The 21,446-nt window shown below is 44.7% G+C and overlaps 2 protein-coding genes and 2 long non-coding RNA genes across 5 annotated transcripts in view; 3 read left to right on the forward strand and 1 right to left on the reverse strand.

The window, feature by feature from the left end:
• The first annotated feature begins 1,103 nt into the window (after positions 1 to 1,103).
• On the forward strand, positions 1,104 to 5,600 carry LOC121582482. Its single transcript, XR_006003358.1, has 3 exons — positions 1,104 to 1,172; positions 1,401 to 1,504; positions 5,518 to 5,600. It is a non-coding gene; the product is annotated as an uncharacterized LOC121582482 (long non-coding RNA).
• On the reverse strand, positions 4,103 to 5,162 carry LOC121582489. Its single transcript, XR_006003360.2, has 2 exons — positions 4,716 to 5,162; positions 4,103 to 4,505 (listed from the first exon to the last, which is right to left on the reverse strand). It is a non-coding gene; the product is annotated as an uncharacterized LOC121582489 (long non-coding RNA).
• A 1,611-nt stretch (positions 5,601 to 7,211) lies between the features above and the next one.
• The window catches only part of LOC121568211 (adenosine kinase), a 44,764-nt gene continuing 30,529 nt past the window's right edge, over positions 7,212 to 21,446 (forward strand). Inside the window, exons 1-2 of one of the 2 annotated variants that reach the window (XM_041878769.2) lie at positions 7,212 to 7,357; positions 7,687 to 7,911. In XM_041878769.2, coding sequence (XP_041734703.1) covers positions 7,739 to 7,911 — 173 coding nt within the window. In that variant the 5' untranslated portion in view covers positions 7,212 to 7,357; positions 7,687 to 7,738. Of the gene's footprint in view, positions 7,358 to 7,473; positions 7,912 to 21,446 lie in introns of those variants that run through there. The other variant, XM_045223287.1, reaches the window with a different exon arrangement.
• Positions 16,329 to 18,252, forward strand: LOC121568200 (E3 SUMO-protein ligase ZBED1-like). Its single transcript, XM_041878764.2, has 3 exons — positions 16,329 to 16,491; positions 17,009 to 17,637; positions 17,722 to 18,252. The coding sequence occupies exons 1-3, from the start codon at positions 16,419 to 16,421 to the stop codon at positions 18,025 to 18,027; spliced, it is 1,008 nt and encodes a 335-aa protein (XP_041734698.2). The 5' UTR covers positions 16,329 to 16,418; the 3' UTR covers positions 18,028 to 18,252.

The following is a 21,446-nucleotide window of genomic DNA, read 5'->3' on the forward strand; positions in this document are numbered from 1 at the left end:
GCAGACAAAGTGTTAATTAAAGTTTGATACTCTGATTATGATACTCTGATTATGACTGAAAAGGAATGTCTCACGGAAATTCATACCTGAACTGCACCTTTATTTGCCAAGGTAGAGTACGTGATCAGTGAATATATTCAATGTACAGGCTACAATGTGGGGATCTCATGCATGGTAATAACTACATGTATATACGACTTCTTGGCACAAAGTTATATTATATTCTACTCAATCCATAGGCTTCTTTAATGCCATTCAGACTGTTTTGAAGTTGATACAACCTGCTCTGATAGCTGAGGTTCATAGCTAGGTTCTGAACTAATATTTATACCAATATACGGGGCGGCAGGTAGCTTAGTGGTTAAGAGCGTTGTGCCAGTAACCGAAAGGTCGCTGGTTCTAATCCCCGAGCCGACTAGGTGAAAAACCTGTCGATGTGCCCTTGAGCAAGGCACTTAACCCTAATTGCTCCTGTAAGTCGCTCTGGATAAGAGCGTCTGCTAAATGACCAATTCATTCAAACGTTTTAGGGTCCATACACCGATCGGCTACATAGCTAGCTACACATCCATAGGCATACATGTATTTTTATCCTCCACTGCGCAATAAGCAAGAAAATAGTTGCTAGCTATGTTACTTCAGCTGCATTGCATAGCAAATATCAGCAAGGCAAGCATACAAAATTGTTCATTCAATTTGCAGTAAATGCTTTAGCTAGCTAGATTATTTACATCCACTGTTTCACAAGAGGACAACCTGGTTTGCTGGTTGTTTCAGGAGTCCCTAAAACATTAAACAACCAGAATTACAATTTCATACTCATGTCACAACGCCAATAAAGCTAGCCAGCTATTGAAAATGAATGTGAAGCGGTGCCACACTAGTACACGGTGCCGCGCGGTGAAGAACCGCTTCCCATTCATTTTCAATGGAAGGAAAGCGGTGAGAAGCGGAACAGGCAAGGGACCTTTGGGCGCCGCGAAGGTGGCGTGGGAAGTGGTGAAAAAGTTAAACCTTTCCCAACTTTATGCAAATCACCAGGGGCGACCGTTGGGTGATGACCAATCATATGGAGTGGTTCCCGTGACGAATTTGACGCTATGCGACCCAAGGCTGGTGACTTTCTTCAGCAAAGATGGCTGACAAAAATACTAGGATGGAAGCAAATTTAAGTAATTAAAATGTCATAACGAATCATGCAAAAAATGTACAGTTGAGAGGAATATGTTGGTTAATCTAGAGACAAACGATTATGCATATTTTTTTGTCATAAAGTTAATTTACGAAAATCGCTATTTAGCAAGCTAGCTTACTAGCTAACATTAGCCAGCTAGCTGCCTAGCTTTATTGACGTTGTGACATGAGTATGAAATTGTAATTCTGGTTGTTTAATGTTTTAGGGACTCCTGAAACAACCAGCAAACCAGGCTGTCGTCTTGTGAAACAGTGGATGTAAAGAATCTAGCTAGCTAAAGCATTTACTGCAAATTGAATGAACAATTTTGTAAGCTTGCCTTGCAGATATTTGATATGCAATGCAGCTGAAGTAACGTAGCTAGCTAACTATTTTATTGCTTATTGTGCAGTGGAGGATATAAATAACCGTATGCCTATGGATGTGTAGCTAGCTATGTAGCCGGTCTGTGAATGGACCCTAAAACGTTTGGTATAAATATTAGTTCAGAACCTAGCTATGAACCTCAGCTATCAGAGCAGGTTGTATCAACTTATTTATTTATTTATTATACATTTAGCAGACGCTCTTATCCAGAGCGACTTACAGGAGCAATTAGGGTTAAGGGCCTTGCTTAAGGGCACATCGACAGATTTTTCACCTAGTCGGCTCGGGGATTAGAACCAGCGACCTTTCGGTTACTGGCACAACGCTCTTACCCACTAAGCTACCTGCCGCCAGGTACAGTATGAAAACAGTATGAATGACATTAATGAAGCCTATGGATTGAGTAGAATATAATATAACTTTGTGGCAAGGATGCAAGTCATATATACAGTGGGGAGAACAAGTATTTGATACACTGCCGATTTTGCAGGTTTTCCTACTTACAAAGCATGTAGAGGTCTGTAATTTTTATCATAGGTACACTTCAACTGTGAGAGACGGAATCAAAAACAAAAATCCAGAAAATCACATTGTATGATTTTTAAGTAATTCATTAGCATTTTATTGCATGACATAAGTATTTGATACATCAGAAAAGCAGAACTTAATATTTAGTACAGAAACCTTTGTTTGCAATTACAGAGATCATACGTTTCCTGTAGGTCTTGACCAGGTTTGCTCACACTGCAGCAGGGATTTTGGCCCACTCCTCCATACAGAACTTCTCCAGATCCTTCAGGTTTCGGGGCTGTCGCTGGGCAATACGGACTTTCAGCTCCCTCCAAAGATGTTCTATTGGGTTCAGGTCTGGAGACTGGCTAGGCCACTCCAGGACCTTGAGATGCTTCTTACGGAGCCACTCCTTAGTTGCCCTGGCTGTGTGTTTTGTGTCGTTGTCATGCTGGAAGACCCAACCACGACCCATCTTCAATGCTCTTACTGAGGGAAGGAGGTTGTTGGCCAAGATCTCGCGATACATGGCCCCATCCATCCTCCCCTCAATACGGTGCAGTCGTCCTGTCCCCTTTGCAGAAAAGCATCCCCAAAGAATGATGTTTCCACCTCCATGCTTCACGGTTGGGATGGTGTTCTTGGGGTTGTACTCATCCTTCTTCTTCCTCCAAACACGGCGAGTGGAGTTTAGACCAAAAATCTCTATTTTTGTCTCATCAGACCACATGACCTTCTCCCATTCCTCCTCTGGATCATCCAGATGGTCATTGGCAAACTTCAGACGGGCCTGGACATGCGCTGGCTTAAGCAGGGGGACCCTGCGTGCGCTGCAGGATTTTAATCCATGACGGCGTAGTGTTTTATTAATGGTTTTCTTTGAGACTGTGGTCCCAGCTCTCTTCAGGTCATTGACCAGGTTCTGCCGTGTAGTTCTGGGCTGATCCCTCACCTTCCTCATAATCATTGATGCCCCACGAGGTGAGATCTTGCATGGAGCCCCAGACCGAAGGTGATTGACCGTCATCTTGAACTTCTTCCATTTTCTAATAATTTCGCCAACAGTTGTTGCCTTCTCACCAAGCTGCTTGCCTATTGTCCTGTAGCCCATCCCAGCCTTGTGCAGGTCTACAATTTTATCCTTGATGTCCTTACACAGCTCTCTGGTCTTGGCCATTGTGGAGAGGTTGGAGTCTGTTTGATTGAGTGTGTGGACAGGTGTCTTTTATACAGGTAACGAGTTCAAACAGGTGCAGTTAATACAGGTAATGAGTGGAGAACAGGAGGGCTTCTTAAAGAAAAACTAACAGGTCTGTGAGAGCCGGAATTCTTACTGGTTGGTAGGTGATCAAATACTTATGTCATGCAATAAAATGCAAATTAATTACTTAAAAATCATACAATGTGATTTTCTGGATTTTTGTTTTAGATTCCACCTCTCACCGTTGAAGTGTACCTATGATACAAATTACAGACCTCTACATGCTTTGTAAGTAGGAAAACCTGCAAAATCGGCAGTGTATCAAATACTTGTTCTCCCCACTGTACATGTAGTTATTACCATGCATGAGATCCCCACATTGTAGCCTGTACATTGAATATATTCACTGATCATGTACTCTACCTTGGCAAATAAAGGTGCAGTTCAGGTATGAATGTCTGTGCGACATTCTTTTTCAATCATATCCAATACCAGGAGTATCAAACTCCAGTATTTTAATGAACACTGTCTGCATGTATGTATTACAATTATACACTTCAACAGTGTTTACCAATCCTGGGACATCATTGGTTACACATTGTAACTATGCAATAGACTACAAACATGATTTAACTACTTAAAGGCTGATTTGTCATTCATATATACAGAAACATTTTATTTTTTTAAACAGTACACTACACTTCCTATGCATCATGTGAATACTCTAAAGCAGGTTCCTCACTATCTAATTTCCTTCATCTGCATTGATCTGAAGACACGGGATAGGTGTAGTATTTCATCAAATGAGAGACTTAATTTCAACCAGTAGAGAATGTGAAACGCTTTATTGAAAGAAGTGAATTATCCAAGTATTATAAAAACATAATACATGCATTATAAATCTTATAATTGTAATATTATATTCTAAATACAAGTTCAATCTGTACTTCAATACACATCTGGTGTGCATTATAAAAACAGGAAGAAAGAGGTGGGTAGAGAGGTGTAAGAAAGAGTGTAAAAGACAAAGGGAAATAGGGAAGACAGCATATGATTAATGAATTACAGTGCTACCCTAATATTTTCTTAGTTCATCATAATTACATAATAGTGTCTCTAGCGGTGTCTCCTTACAGCCTTGGCCCCCCAGTTGGCCTGAAGGTTATCTTAAGAGCGGGTGAGATGGTGATGACGGGACTGGGGTTTGGCACCTTCTCTCACATCAAAACATACCTGCAGACGAGAGACAGATGGAGGGAGAGATAGCATGATTAAGCCTTGTGTTTTTTTTTTTATTCTAACACTGTCAGTTCATAATCATCAGGAGGTGAAATGCAAAACTGACCTTGTATCATTAACTCGGACTACTACATATCTCTGTATTTCAATGTAAAGCATCTCTTTAATAATACTTCCTGTTGACTCAACCAAGTGACCTCTCACCTCTGATTATGCTGTGCCCTCTGTGTCAGCCAGTTCAGATGCGCGAGGGGTTCACCGACACAGGTGATATAACCTAGAGGATTTAAGGAGAAGGGGGGAGAGGAATGAAGTGAAGGAATGAGACTGTTATTGAGAAAATAAGGTAGTTAAAGACAGGAATCTGTGTGTGTGGTCTCACCTGGTGTCCACACTAAGTGGCTGCAGAGTACTTTATACTGAGATACATGCACAGACACATGAGGACAAACAATATAGCGTAGTAATAGAAATAATGAAGTGTCTTACTATTTTCAATGGTTGGTCCTCTTGCCTATTCTTTGAAGGTGGAAGGAGCAACAGTTATACACCTGAGCCTGCTTACCGCACAACACAATCCATTAATGTCTCCCGAGTGGCGCAGTGGTCTAAGCCACTAGAGATCCTGGTTCGAATCCAGGCTCTGTCGTAGCCGGCCGCGACCGGGAGACCCATGGGGCGGCGCGCAATTGGCCCAGCGTCGTCCAGGGTATGGGAGGGAATGGCCGGCAGGGATGTAGCTCAGTTGATAGGCCGGCAGGGGTGTAGCTCGTTTGCAACGCCAGGGTTGTGGGTTCGATTCCCACAGGGGGTATGAAAAAATAATAATGTATGCACTAACTGTAAGTTTCTCTGGCTAAGAGCGTCTGCTAAATGACTAAAATGTAAATGTAATTAATCAGATTGATACAAGTGTGTAGGTAGGTGTGGGTTACAGGGTGTCAAATTGTTCTAAATGTTTTCAATATGGGTGACTCTTAAAAGAGCTTGTTTTGTTTTTGTACAGACATTACCCTTACCTGAACAGCACCCTCACCTGAGAAGTCAAAATCAAAAGGAGAGAAACTGGGAATTGAATAACTGCTGTTGACATAGCTAAGTAAATAGAATAATACTCTTATTGCCATATGGATGGCTCTTAAAAATAGCATTTGGTTGTGCATAGTGTAGTCTATGGTGTTGCCAGGGAACAGCACCCTCTTCGAAGAAGTAGGAGGTGAAGATCTCCCGCACATGGATTGCCTCCTGTGCTGCGTTGTTGGCCCCCATCCTTGAAATATCCTGCAGAGCAGCAGACCTCTCCTCTGGCAAACGGCGGCGAGCTGCAGATCCCCTCCTGGTCCTCTTGTCCATCCTCATTAACTTATGCAGGACACAGGTAGCCTTCACATGCATGAATTCCCCCAGGAGGCAGTCCCAGATGGCCCTGGTCACCCAACATTCCAGTGCCCTACACAGTAACTGTAGGCAATCGTTTTGAAGGAATCTCCAGTTACAAGGTATCTGTAGGAATATGGAAAATTGCATTATTAGACTTTAAAATCACCCGGTCATTGTGGATTACTAAAGTATAACTATAACAAATCATGATAACATTGGATAGATATGTGCATGTGACAATAGCAGAATCATATCAAGGATAGTGTCACAAATGAATACATAAATACCACTTGAAGCTTGATGATGACTTGATCATTTGAATCAGATGTGTCGTGCTAAGGCAAAAACAAAACTGCGCACCCCTTTGAGTCCCCAGGACCAGGACTGAGAACCACTGCTCTTCATTGGGACCTCTTCATCTGCAGACAGGCTTTCTTAGCTCTCTGTATCTGTGTACAGAAAACCTCACAAGAAACAGACTTCATTATACTCAAATTAGACCGCACTGAATATTACGTTACTATTATCTCTGTCCTCACTTCTAGGGACTGGAACTACACAAACGTACCTGCTCTTTCCAGAATAGCCTACTCTCTCACTTTGACAGATGGGGCTGCTATCCTTTCACCCTCCTCCATGGCTGTTCGCTAGCTACCTACAAATGCATTTGGAATTTGTTTTTTACAGTGATAAATATATCAAGATAGCTAGCTAATATGAAGTTAGGTAGCTGGTAAAATGTAATTCACTTAGCTAGCTATCTATACAGTATGTAAAGTTTGCTAGATAACTTGCTACGTTAGCAGCTCATTTGAGTTAGCTTGCACTGTGGCTAATAATACATCGGTTTTTTTACATTTACAAAATAAATAATAAATAAATAATTGGTCATTTAGCAGACGCTCTTATCCAGAGCGACTTACAGGAGCAATTAGGGTTAAGTGCCTTGCTCAAGGGCACATCGACAGATTTTTCACCTAGTGGGCTCAGGGATTAGAACCAGCGACCTTTCGGTTACTGGCACAACGCTCTTAACCACTAAGCTACCTTGAATAGGTTCTCCCAGCCATGTGGACGATTGGAAACAGGGCAGCAATGTTTGGTTGTTACCAGAGTGGTTTAGAGCATATTACTATTTACCTGTGAATAACCAGACCTTCATACAAACTTGCTATGCTGAATTCTTGACGCACGATCGAACATGCTGCTATATGCTGCCAGCACGCCCACAAGTGAGCCACTCTGGGCGGCTGAAGCGGTACGCGGCAGGTCCCATGCTAGTGTACACGGGGCATTAGGCTTTGGCTCATCTCGCTCTAGCGACTCCTCGGTTGAACGGGGTTTCCTCCAACACATTGGTGCGGCTTGGTTAAGCGGGTGGGTCATGTTCGGAGGACGCATGACTCGACCTTCGCCTCCCAAGCCGGTTGGGGAGTTGCAGTGATGAGACAATATCGAAATTTGGGGTAAAAAAATCCAAAACATTTTCAACGGTCAACCAACTCGGAATTCCAAGTTGTCTTGAGTGCAACATACATTTCCGGCTGTTGTATTGGGTCGTCACTAGTTACAATAGCCACAAAGTCATGAACCCCGCCTATTTCTAAAATTTCTTCTTAAAGTGTGATTTTTAAACCAAACCACACTGCTAACCTTATGCCTAACCCTAACCTTAAATTAAGACCAAACATAAAAATAAATGTTTTCATGAATTGACGATATAGCCAATTTTGACTTTGTGGGTGTGGTAACCGTTGTATTGTCAATGATTCTTAAAGCCGTTTCCCCTGTCTAGATGCCTCTTGTTATTACCATCTTTACTCAAGGAGGTCTCATCGTAATCATTCATGGCGTCAGGCGAACCTAGTGCGAAGAAACTCCGACCGTCAAAGGAGAAAAAGGAGAACACCACAGAAAAGAAAACTCCAGAGAAAGCTCCAAAGAGGAAAACTCCAGAGAAAGCTCCAAAGAGGAAAACTCCAAAGAGGAAAACTCCAGAGAAAACCTCGACCAAACCCAGGTAGCTAATAGGTAGCTAGCTGAATGCAGCTCTGCTGGGCATGGCTGCTGACACTACTGGCTGCGAGAGTTTTAGCTAGCTTGCAGCTACAGTACACGTCTGTTTGCCAAAACCAGGGGCTAGTTTGTGAACTCAATGTAGCTAATTTACTAGCTGGCTTAATCAGTTCGGAAATGTGTGCACACTGCTACACACGGAAATCATTCATTGAGAGGCTGACTACGGAAATAATGTAATTTACATTATAGTTAGCTAGTTTATTCCAGGGTTTCCAAAACTCTGTCCTGGTGCCCCCCCTGGGTAAACGGGTTGCCCTAGCACTACACATTTGATTCAAATACCCCGGTTTATGCAATGGAACTCGCCAGTTTGTAATCCTAAAAACCGGAAATGATTTACCTTTGGTTCATTCAGCCATTCCTATTGGCAAAATGAACGGGGTTTTGAAATAAGGTCTGAGATTAACACAGGTTTATGAGCTCTTATATGTTTTGTTCTATGAGATAGTATCAGTCAGTTAACATGACCTTTATGAATTATGAAGCCTTTGTTTTTTATTACATTAATGCTTCAAAATTCACAAAGTGATGTTAGCTGATGAAGATTATCTCAGAACAAAACGTATAGCTACAATCTCCTAAACCAGTGTTTACCACAGACCTTATTTTCTGCATTTATCCAAAAACCCTACACATTTCCCCATAGATTTTGTTAAACGAACCATGGCGGAGTTAGTGCCTACAAAAATACACAATTACTATTGCTCTCTATGCGTACATGTTGTGTCCGCTAGCTGTGTGGAAGCATCATTTAGAGGAGAGGTCACAGTGTGTTCCGATGTATAAAGTCCACTGTGTGTGGACTTAGCTGGGTCATTCCTACAATGCCGTGCCTTTTGGACTATATAACTTTTTTGGGGGGAAGTGTGTGTGTATGTTGTGATGTCACGAGAGGCTACACAGCTTTCAGCGGGATTGCTCAAGTAGTGCAAGGAGACCAGGTTCAACCAAAACAAGGATTTTATTAAAGGTCTTGGGAAACTAACGAAAGTATAACACAATTCTGTTCTCTGGTGGCTCTTTAAGGGTTAACAGTTCAGGGATGTCTCTTCCACATCCAAAATCATAACTCTCCCTCGCTCAAATAACTTTTCCCCAGTCTTACTGTATTCCACGTTGCAGCTAGTGGCCAACCCAGCAAAACGTCCTTCCAAATGTCCCACACGTATTTCCACAGGTGCATATATCCAAAGGTGAGTATTTCCCAAAGGTAAGTATCTCCAAATCCTTATATTCCTCATGGAAGTGGACGTGCAGCACTCTTGTCCTCCAGAGAGCCCAGGTTGGAGACCGTGTCTCTTCCCTTCAACAAACCTTCAGCTCATCAACTCCTGATTGGTTTCAGCTGCGTGGGAAGATTGGCCATAGAGGGTTGGAGTTCCCGACCATACCAGCAGATGGAGCCATAGCTGTCTGGGTTTGCAGCCATCTCAGGGGGATGTAACGTCCCTCCAGGACACAGCCTCTCGTGACATCACACATCCCCCCTCTCGGGACCGACGTCCTCGTCGGGGTAAAGGCAGCGAAGAAGGCATCACGCCGGGAGAGGGCGTCCGCATTGCCGTGGTGCTTGCCAGACTGCTCTCTCTTCAACTCCTCCAACTCTAGGACCAGGGACTCAGCCTCCTGTTGTCTCTCCTTGAGTTTCTTACTGAACGCATCAGCCTTGGTTTTAGCAGAGTTTAGCTTCTGTTGAGCAGCTTTCAGTTCCTTCTCTCTCTCTGCCTCCGCATTCTTCATCTTGTTCTCCAACACCTTGTACTTCTCCTCTGCCTTCTTCTGGACCTCCTTACTACTGCGCAGGGTCTCCTCACACTCCTCGATGGTCCTGCGCAGCCTCTCCAGCTCCTCCTGTTGCTTAGGGAAGGAGCTCTGTTGGAAGTTAGCCTGGAGGATATCTAACTCTTCTGTCTTCATGTCTAACTGTTGCTTTAACAAACGATACCTCTCAGCGGTCCCCTTCAGACCAGACAGTTCTTTGTCCAGATTCTGTAGCTCTGTCTCTGTGTCGGTCTGGGCACCTGCCATCCCTATCAGAGCCCGGGGCGGGAGTGAGTAACTCGGAGGATTGCACCGGAGCCTTCCCAGGATGAGTCTTGCCTCTCCGTTTCCGAGGTACTCGGGTTATCCTCTCCTGAGACTCTCTCCAGAGTGGGTAAAAGGCTGGGCAGTCTCGTCCAATTAGGACAGGGACGGGGAGGGAATCAACCACCCCGCCGTCGTGTGTATGGTTCCCCGTGTGCTGGTCATTGTAAGTTCAGTAATGGGGTATTCTCTGGTGTCCCCATGGACACAGGAAACTGGGAGGACTTTCCCCGGGGTCAGACACGTTGGGCCCACCAAATCCTTACGCACCAGGGTGGCCCGGCTACCAGAATCCAGTAAGGCCTCCACATCATGGTGATTCACAGTTACCGGGCAGGTGGGGGGTCGATCTGGGCCGCCATCTACGACTCCCAAGAGCGAGGCAAAACGGTGTGTGGGTGCTGAGCTGGAGGACTCCGCAGTGGGCATAGGTTCATCGGCTGGTTTCCCACACTGCCAGGAGATATGTCCCATCTCCCCACACCGGTAACACTGTCGAGTTTCCCCCTCCTGGTGTACTCTTCTTGGACCCGCCTGGTTTCTGGCTCCCCCTGGAGCCGGGATAAGTCCTGACGTGGCTGGGTTCGAGACCTTGGGGTCCTTTGGACGGGTTCTTCCCATTTGTGGTGGGGCCGCACTCCTGGGGTCTTTTCGGGGAAGCATTCAGCATCTCCGCTGTGGCCTGGTACTTTTCCACAGCTTCCACGGTCAGATCAGCCGTGGTCAAGGCCTGTTGACTGATGAACCGTTTTTGCCTCATAAGGCAGGGCGCGTAGGTAACGATCCACCACAACGGCCTCCACCACCGCCGCTGCTGTATTCCTCTGCGGATCCAGCCATTTCCTTGCGATTCGGACAAGTTCATGCATCTGCGCCCGAGGAGGTTGGTCTGGTTGGAAGGTCCAACTGTGAAAGCGCTGGGCCATACCAAACTTTGTGAGTCCATATCTGCTGAGGATCTCAGACTTCAGGGCATCATAGTCAGTAACCTGGTCAGGGCCCAGGTCCCGGACAGCATTCAGCGCTTCCCCGGTTAGAAAGGGGGGCTAACAGACCAACCCACTGTTGCTTGGGCCAGGCTTCCCTAGTGGCCGTGGCCTCAAATGCATGCAGGTATGCCTCAATGTCATCGGTAGCTCCCATCTTAGATATAAAGTCACTTGCCTTTATTGGGCGGGTATTTTGGACCACCCTCTGTCTCTGCAACTGCAATTCCTCTGCCTTCAGAAGGTTGGCTTTCTTTTGCTCCTCCAAGAGAGCCACGTTTGCTTGCATCTGGGCTTGCTGGCCAGCAACAAGGGCTTTCAATATGTCCTCCATTTCAGTCGGCGGGGAGCCTACGGCCAACTTGGAAAACTGGGTGATCAAACCTTCGGTATCCTCCTCTGACATGCACTATTAACGCTTGAGCGTGCCCGTATTCTCCACCATCTGTGATGTCACGAGAGGCTACACAGCTTTCAGCGGGATTGCTCAAGTAGTGCAAGGAGACCAGGTTCAACCAAAACAAGGATTTTATTAAAGGTCTTGGGAAACTAACGAAAGTATAACACAATTCTGTTCTCTGGTGGCTCTTTAAGGGTTAACAGTTCAGGGATGTCTCTTCCACATCCAAAATCATAACTCTCCCTCGCTCAAATAACTTTTCCCCAGTCTTACTGTATTCCACGTTGCAGCTAGTGGCCAACCCAGCAAAACGTCCTTCCAAATGTCCCACACGTATTTCCACAGGTGCATATATCCAAAGGTGAGTATTTCCCAAAGGTAAGTATCTCCAAATCCTTATATTCCTCATGGAAGTGGACGTGCAGCACTCTTGTCCTCCAGAGAGCCCAGGTTGGAGACCGTGTCTCTTCCCTTCAACAAACCTTCAGCTCATCAACTCCTGATTGGTTTCAGCTGCGTGGGAAGATTGGCCATAGAGGGTTGGAGTTCCCGACCATACCAGCAGATAGAGCCATAGCTGTCTGGGTTTGCAGCCATCTCAGGGGGATGTAACGTCCCTCCAGGACACAGCCTCTCGTGACATCACAATGTATATGTATGTGTATATATTTGGGGAAAGTATGTATGTGTATATATTTGGGGAAAGTGTGTGTGTCAAATCAAATAACATTTTATTGGCCACATGCGCCGAATACAACAAGGTGCCGACATTACAGTGAAATGCTTACTTACAGCCCTTAACCAACAGTGAATTTATTTTTAATAAAAAAGTAAAATAAAACAACAAGAAAAAAGTGTTGAGAAAAAAAGAGCAGAAGTAAAATAAAATAACAGTAGGGAGGCTATATATACAGGGGGGTACCGGTGCAGAGTCATTGTGCGGGGGCACCGGCTAGTTGAGGTAGTTGAAGTAATATGTACGTGGGTAGAGTTAAAGTGACTATGCATAAATAATTAACAGAGTAGCAGCAGCGTAAAAAGATGGGGTGGGGGGGGGCAGTGCAAATAGTCCGGGTAGCCATGATTAGCTGTTCAGGAGTCTTATGGCTTGGGGGTAGAAGCTGTTGCGAAGTCTTTTGGACCTAGACTTGACACTCCGGTACCGCTTGCCGTGCGGTAGCAGAGAGAATAGTCTATGACTAGGGTGGCTGGAGTCTTTGACAATTTTGAGGGCCTTCCTCTGACACCGCCTGGTATAGAGGTCCTGGATGGCAGGAAGCTTGGCCCCAGTGATGTACTGGGCCGTACACACTACCCTCTGTAGTGCCTTGCGGTCGGAGGCCAAGCAGTTGCCATAACAGGCGGTGATGCAACCAGTCAGGATGCTCTCGATGGTGCAGCTGTAGAACATTTTGAGGAACTGAGGACCCATGCCGAATCTTTTCAGTCTCCTGAGGGGGAATAGGCTTTGTCGTGCCCTCTTGAGTTTGAGTTGAGTTTATTTTAATTTTTACAGGGACAGTGCACATTAATCAACGTTTCAGTAAAAGTGCCGGTTTTAGCCAGCCGGCTAAATTTTCAACCGCAGTCCCTGGGCAGGTTATTAAAAACAATTACAATATAGACAATAACAACATAGAACAAGACATAGCATACAGACATGTCTTGGTGTGTTTGGACCATGATAGTTTGTTGGTGACGTGGACACCCAAGGAACTTGAAGCTCTCAACCTGTTCCTCTACAGCCCCGTCGATGAGAATGGGGGCGTGCTTAGTCCTCTTTTTTTTTTTTCCTGTAGTCCACAATCATCTCCTTTGTCTTGGTCACGTTGAGGGAGAGGTTGTTATCCTGGCACCACACGGCCAGGTCTCTGACCTCCTCCCTATAGGCTGTCTCATCGTTGTCGGTGATCAGGCCTACCACTGTTGTCGTCAGAACTTAATGATGGTGTTGGAGTCGTGCCTGGCCATGCAGTCATGGGTGAACAGGGAGTACAGGAGGGGACTGAGCACGCACCCCTGAGGGGCCCCCGTGTTGAGGATCAGTGTGGCAGATGTGTTGTTACCTACCCTTACCACCTGGGGGTGGCCCGTCAGGAAGTCCAGGATCCAGTTGCAGAGGGAGGTGTTTAGTCCCAGGATCCTTAGCTTAGTGATTAGCTTTGAGGGCACTATGGTGTTGAATGCTGAGCTGTAGTCAATGAATAGCATTCTCACGTAGGTGTTCCTCTTGTCCAGGTGGGAAAGGGCAGTGTGGAGTGCAATAGAGATTGCATCATCTGTGGATCTGTTGGGGTGGTATGCAAATTGGAGTGGATCTAGGATTTCTGGGATAATGGTGTTGTGAGCCATGACCAGCCTTTCAAAGCACTTCATGGCTACAGACGTCAGTGCTACGGGTCGGTAGTCGTGGTCCTCTGTAGCTCAGCTGGTAGAGCACGGCGCTTGTAACGCCAAGGTAGTGGGTTCGATCCCCGGGACCACCCATACACAAAAATGTATGCACGCATGACTGTAAGTCGCTTTAGATAAAAGCGTCTGCTAAATGGCTTATTATTATTATTTAGGCAGGTTATCTTAGAGTCCTTGGGCACGGGGACTATGGTGGTCTGCTTGAAACATGTTGGTATTACAGACTCAGTCAGGGACATGTTGAAAATGTCAGTGAAGACACTTGCCAGTTGGTCAGCACATGCTCGGAGTACACGTCCTGGTAATCCATCTGGCCCTGCGGCCTTGTGAATGTTGACCTGCTTAAAAGTCTTACTCACATCGGCTACGGAGAGCGTGATCACATAGTCATCCGGAACAGCTGGTGCTCTCATGCATGCTTCAGTGTTGCTTGCCTCGAAGCGAGCATAGAAGTGGTTTAGCTCGTCTGGTAGGCTTGTGTCACTGGGAAGCTCGTGGCTGTGCTTCCCTTTGTAGTCTGTAATAGTTTTCAAGCCCTGCCACATCCGACGAGCGTCAGAGCCGGTGTAGTACGATTCAATCTTAGTCCTGTATTGACTCTTTGACTGTATGATGGTTCGTCGGAGGGCATAGCGGGATTTCTTATAAGCGTCCGGGTTAGAGTCCCGCTCCTTGAAAGCGGCAGCTCTACCCTTTAGCTCAGTGTGGATGTTTCCTGTAATCCATGGCTTCTGGTTGGGGTATGTACGTACGGTCACTGTGGGGACGACATCATCGATGCACTTATTGATGAAGCCAGTGACTGATGTGGTGTACTCCTCAATGCTATCTGAAGAATCCCGGAACATGTTCCAGTCTTTGCTAGCAAAACAGTCCTGTAGCTTAGCATCTGCGTCATCTGACCACTTTTTTATTAACCGAGTCACTGGTGCTTCCTGCTTTAGTTTTTGCTTATAAGCAGGAATCAGGAGGATAGAGTTATGGTCAGATTTGCCAAATGGAGGGCGAGGGAGAGCTTTGTATGCGTCTCTGTGTGTGGAGTAAAAGGTGGTCTATAGTTTTTTTTTTTCCTCTGGTTGCACATTTAACATGCTGGTAGAAATTAGGTAGAACGGATTTAAGTTTCCCTGCATTAAAGTCCCTGGCCACTAGGAGCGCTGCCTCTGGATTAGCGTTTTCCTGTTGACTTATGGCCTTATACAGCTCATTCAGTGCAATCTTAATGCCAGCATTGGTTTGTGGTGGTAAATAGACAGCTATGAAAAATATAGATGAAAACTCTCTAGGTAAATAGTGTGGTCTACAGCTTATCATAAGATGCTCTACCTCAGGCGAGCAAAACCTCAAGACTTCCTTAGTATTTGATTTTGTGCAGCAGCTGTTGTTTACAAATATACACAGACCGCCACCCCTTGTCTTACCGGAGTCAGCCGTTCTATCCTGCCGATGTAGCGTATAGCCCGCTAGCTGTATGTTATCCATGTCGTCGTTCAGCCACGACTCGGTAAAACATAAGATATTACAGTTTTTAATGTCCCGTTGGTAGGATAACCGTAATCTTAGGTCATCCAATTTATTTTCCAATGATTGAAGATTGGCTAATAGGATTGATGGGAGCGGCAGTTTACTCGCTTGCCGTCGGATCCTTACAAGGCACTAGGGCTGAACGATTAATTGCATTCGCGATAATATCGCGATTTGACTGAACGCGATTTTCTAATCGCAACGTGCGCGATTTGAGGTGGTCACGTGACGCGACTTTTCATGCTGTCCAGCGCAATGGCCTCTTGCTCGACGGAACAGTCAGAAACTGACACAGCTGATACTTTAATATCGAAGAGGAACAGCACGTCGGTGGTGTGGAACTATTTTGGTTTTAAAAAAGAAGATGCTGAGCAGCATCAGGTGTTGTGCAGAGCATGCCGTGCTCCGATTGCTACTTCACGGGGTAACACTACAAACCTGTTTCAGCACTTAAAAAATACCACAAATCAATGCATGACAGTTGTATGACCAAAATGCCGAGCATCAGTGCGCGAGACAAGCCAAATACCTCAAGACAGGGATCACTGACAGAAATGTTCGAAAGTGTCACTCCGTATGAACGTAATTCAAAACGGCACGGAGAAATCACTCGGACAATAACCGAGTTCATAGCCAAAGATATGATGCCTCTCAGCACGGTGACCAAGCCTGGGTTCATGGCATTAATACATACGCTTGATAAACGTTACAGTATACCCTCCCGCACATACTTCAGTCAGACTGCCATACCGGAGCTGTACAAAAAGTGCAAAGAGAAAGTCGCCGCGGAACTTAAAACGGTGGAGTTTTTTGCTAGCACTACTGATATGTGGTCAAGCCGCACAGCTGAGCCGTACCAGAGTCTTACAGTCCATTTTATTGATGAAGATTTCAACCTCCGAGCTCGCTGCCTACAAACTACCTACTTCCCAGACGATCACACAGGGGGAAAATATTGCAGCCGGCCTGAGAGAAGGGCTTGTCAGCTGGGATCTCCACGAGGAGAATCACGTCTGCATCACGACGGACAACGCGTCGAATATGGTGCTTGCTGCGCGGCTTAATGAATGGACGAGGCTCCAATGTTTTGGCCACAGATTACATCTTGCCATTGGTAAGTTATCGTGTGTGTGTGTGTGTGTGTGTGTGTGTGTGTGTGTGTGTGTGTGTGTGTGTGTGTGTGTGTGTGTGTGTGTGTGTGTGTGTGTGTGTGTGCGAGTGCGAGGAGAGAGAGATGCGTCGATTAGTAAAGCTGAATATACAAATATATATAAATGATATTATATAAATCGGATGGGATTAAATAAATTCATATTTCCACTCCTTTTCTAATATGTAAATTCATTTTACTTGCTTATATCATATGTCTGTCTGTGGTGGAATGCCCACCTGCATTTTTTTTCTTTTCTTGTTTTTGTTTTTTACATATTTTTTTAGTGTTTATGAGAGAGAGAGAGAGAGAAAGAGAGAGAGAATTGACATGCAAATAAAGACCCTTTGAATTGAGAGAGAGAGAGGATGTGTTGTGGATGTGTGTATTTCAGAATTACAGCTAATTTGAGTGTGTAATAGTGAGAGCCTTGTATCAAAACTCAAATTGTGTGTAATACACTACTTTTTATTTCTTTTAGAAAATGCACTCAAAGATGACAGAGTGTCAAGGGCAACAGCACTGTGCAGGAAGCTGGTGGGGCACTTTTCCCACAGTTGGAAGAAGAAAGCAGCCCTGACGGAGGCACAGAGAGAGCTCAAACTCCCTGAGCACAACCTCATAACGGAGTGCCCAACAAGATGGGGTTCTAAAGAAATGATGATTGCCAGAGTGCTTGAACAGGCCAAAGCCATTTCTCAGGTATTGTCTGGAGATCGATATGCACGCTCCCTTATCCCAACCTGGCAGGATATTGACGTGTTGGAGTCGATTCACAAGGCACTGCATCCTCTACTGGAGTTTACTGATGCTCTTTCTGGAGAGGAGTATGTAAGCATCTCCTACCTCAAGCCAGTTCTCCACCTTTTTGCCACATCAGTCCTGGCTGAAGATGCTGAGGACACTGACCTGACTAAATCAATAAAAACCAAAGTCCTAGCATACCTCAATAACAAATATGGAGACCCAAACATCCAGGAGCTTTTGGATGTTGCCTGTTTCCTGGACCCTAGGTTCAAAATACAGTACATCAGTACAGACAACATCCCTGCTATCAAGACTCGTCTGAAGACAGAGATAGTAGACTTGGCACAACGTACATATCATTGGGTAAATAATTATGTATTTCACAAAAACAAAAATTTTCTGTAAAATCTAACTGGAAAACTAATGGCTGTTGTTTTCATCTAATAGGAGAAGAGGTCTCGTACTGAAACTGTTCAGATGCCTCAAAGTGCACAGTCCTTGGGGGAAAAGACGAAGAGGTCTCTTGGCAGTTTTTTCAAGACCAGTTCAGCCTCTCCTTCTTTGCCTGTAAATCTTGAAGATGTCGCAGAGGCAGAGATAAACAATTACCTGATGACTCCTACCATTGATGGAGAAGATGATCCATTGGCTTGGTGGAGGGTGCACAAGATCAGCTACCCACAGTTGTGCACCATGGCACGCAAGTATCTTTGTGTACCTGCTACAAGCGCTCCCTCAGAGCGTCTTTTTTAGCACAGGAGGGAATATTGTGACTTGCACTCGCTCATCCTTGAAGCCAGAAAAAGTCAATATTCTGGTTTTCTTAGCAAAAAACCTGTGAGCCACTGAGAACAGAACTGTTGGATAAGTATGGCTGGCAGTGCCATACTCGTAGTGAACTTTAGTCTGTGTGGTGTGTTATTGTTGTGTACTTGAGATAAGTGAGGCTCATCTATTTTATATTATAATATTCAAATCGTTTATAAAAATAGTTTGTCTAAATTAAAAGTGCATTTCTCATTTTTTATTTATAACTTTATTTACTTTGATTTTACAAAATATTTTCAAAGCAAATTCCTTGTTTCAGTTGTGTGAAATGTTACTGACTTGGGAGCAGTAAGATACATACAATTTAAAATTATTTTTTTCTTAAGACTGTACCTTTTGCACACAGTGTTTACAAAGTTCATGCCTTTGTTTAAATTATTTAAATGCACAGTGGCAAAGCCACAGATGTTTCTGTAATGAGCAGTTCAATAAAAATGTCATTTATTTCAAGTCATACATGTTTGAATTTAATTCTAACAAATAGACCCAGCCTATGGGAAAGAACATTTCACACTAAATGTATATACTATTGTGTTGGTCATATTTAAATCATTCATTATGTTTTGTAGGGGAAAAAGGATAAATAAATTAAATCGCATATTAAATCGCAATCGCAATATTGGGGGCAAAAAATCGCAATTAGATTATTTTCCAAAATCGTTCAGCCTTACAAGGCACCCCGACCTACGTCCACGATATCTCCGTCTCTTCCTCATGCGAATGACGGGGATTTGGGCCTTGTAGGATATCCTTCGCGGCCGCCTCGTTGAAGAAAAAGTATTTGTCCAATACGAGGTGAGTAGTCGCTGTCCTGATATCCAGAAGCTCTTTTTGGTTATAAGAGACGATGGCAGAAACATTATGTACAAAATAAATTACAAATAACGCGGAAAAACACACATAATAGTACAATTGGTTAGAGGGCTGTAAAACGGCAGCCATCTTCTCCGGCGCTGTTCTGTTCAGACAGTGACAGAGTGTGTGTATGTGTGTGTGTATAATATATATATATATTATTTAACCAGGTAAGCCAGTTGAGAACAAGTTCTCATTTACAACTGTGACCTGGCCAAGATAAAGCAAAGCAGTGCGACAAAAACAACAACACAGGGTTACATATGGGGTAAACAAAACATAAAGTAAAAAATACAACAGAAAATATATATACAGTGTGTGCGAATGTAGTAAGTTATGGAGGTAAGGCAATAAATAGGCCATAGTGCAAAATAGTTACAATTTCGTATTAACACTGGAATGATAGATGTGCAAATAGAGATACTGGGGTACAAAATAAATAAAAATATGGGGATGAGGTAGTTGGGTGGGCTAATTTCAAAATGGCTGTGTACAGGTGCAGTGATCGGTAAGCTGCTCTGACAACTGATGCTTAAAGTTAGTGAGGGAGATAAGTGTCTCCAGCTTCAGAGATTTTTGCAGTTCGTTCCAGTCATTGGTAGCAGAGAACTGGAAGGAATGGCGGCCAAAGGAGGTGTTGGCTTTGGGGATGACCAGTGAGATATACCTGCTGGAGTTCAGACTACGGGTGGGTGTTGCAATGGTGGCCAGCGAGCTAAGATAAGACAGGGCTTTGCCTAGCAGTGATTTATAGATGACCTGGAGCCAGTGGGTTTGGCGACAAATATGTAGTGAGGGCCAGCCAACAAGAGCGTACAGGTCACAATGGTGGGTAGTATATGGGGCTTTGGTGACAAAATGGATGGCACTGTGATAGACTACATCCAATTTGCTGAGTAGAGTGTTGGAGGCTATTTTGTAAATGACATCGCCGAAGTCAAGGATCGGTAAGATAGTCAGTTTTACGAGGGCATGTTTGGCAGCATGAGTGAAGGAGGCTTTGTTGCGAAATAGGAAGCCGATTCTAGATTTAACTTTGGATTGGAGATGCTTAATGTGAGTCTGGAAGGGGAGTTTACAATCTAACCAGACACCTAGGTATTTGTAGTTGTCCACAAACTCTAGGTCAGACCCGCCAGGAGTAGTGATTCTAGTCGGGTGGGCGGGTGCAAGCAGCGTTCGGTTGAAGAGCATGCATTTAGTTTTACTAGTGTTTTAAGAGCAGTTGGAGGCTATGGAAGGAGTGTTGTATGGCGTTGAAGCTCGTTTGGAGGTTGGTTAACAGTGTCCAATGAAGGGCCAGATGTATACAAAATGGTGTCGTCCGCATAGAGGTAGATCCGAGCGTCAACAGCAGCAAGAGCGACATCATTGATATACACAGAGAATAGAGTCGGCCCAAGAATTGAACACTGTGGCACCCCCATAGAGACTGCCAGAGAATTCTCGATTATTGTAGATTTATCGGTGGTGACAGTGTTTCCTAGCCTCAGTGCAGTGGGCAGTTGGGAGGAGGTGCTCTTATTCTCTTTGGACTTTAGTGTCCCAAAACTTTTTGGAGTTAGTGCTACAGGATGCAGGTTTCTGTTTGAAAAAGCTAGCTTTTGCTTTCCTAACTGATTGTGTATATTGGTTCCTGACTTCCCTGAAAAGTTGCATATCACGGGGGCTGTTCGATGCTAATGCAGTACGCCACAGGATGTTTTTGTGCTGGTCAAGGGCAGTCAAATCTGAGGAGAACCAAGGGCTATATCTGTTCTTAGTTCTGAATTTTTTGAATGGGGCATGCTTATTTAAGATTGAGAGGAAAGCACTTTTAAAGAACAACCAGGCATCCTCTACTGACGGTATGCGGTCAATATCCATCCAGGATACCCGGGCCAGGTCAATTAGAAAGGCCTGCTTGCTAAAGTGTTTATGGGAGCGTTTGACAGTGATGAGGGGTGGTCGTTTGACCGCGGACCCATTACGGGCGCAGGCAATAAGGCAGTGATCGCTGAGATCCTGGTTGAAGACAGCGGAGGTGTATTTAGAGAGTACATTTGTCAGGATGATATCTATGAGGGTGCCCATGTTTACAGATTTAGGGTTGTACCTGGTAGGTTCGTTGATAATTTGTGTGAGATTGAGGGCATCTAGTTTAGATTGTAGGTTGGCCGGGGTGTTAAACATATCCCAGTTTAGGTCACCAAGCAGTACGAACTCTGAGGATAGATGGGGAGCAATCAGTTCACATATGGTGTCCAGGGCACAACTGGGGGCTGAGGCAACAGTGAGAGACTTATTTCTGGAAAGGTGGATTTTTAGAAGTAGAAGCTCAAACTGTTTGGGCACAGACCTGGATAGTATGATAGATCTCTAAAGTAGATTGCAACCCCACCCCCTTTGGCAGTTCTATCAAGACGGAAAATGTTGTAGTTGGGGATGGACATTTCTGAATTTTTGGTGGCCTTCCTAAGCCAGGATTCAGACACTGTTAGAACATCAGG

This window comes from Coregonus clupeaformis, chromosome 1, assembly GCF_020615455.1.
Source record: "Coregonus clupeaformis isolate EN_2021a chromosome 1, ASM2061545v1, whole genome shotgun sequence".
Lineage (NCBI taxonomy): Eukaryota > Metazoa > Chordata > Actinopteri > Salmoniformes > Salmonidae > Coregonus > Coregonus clupeaformis.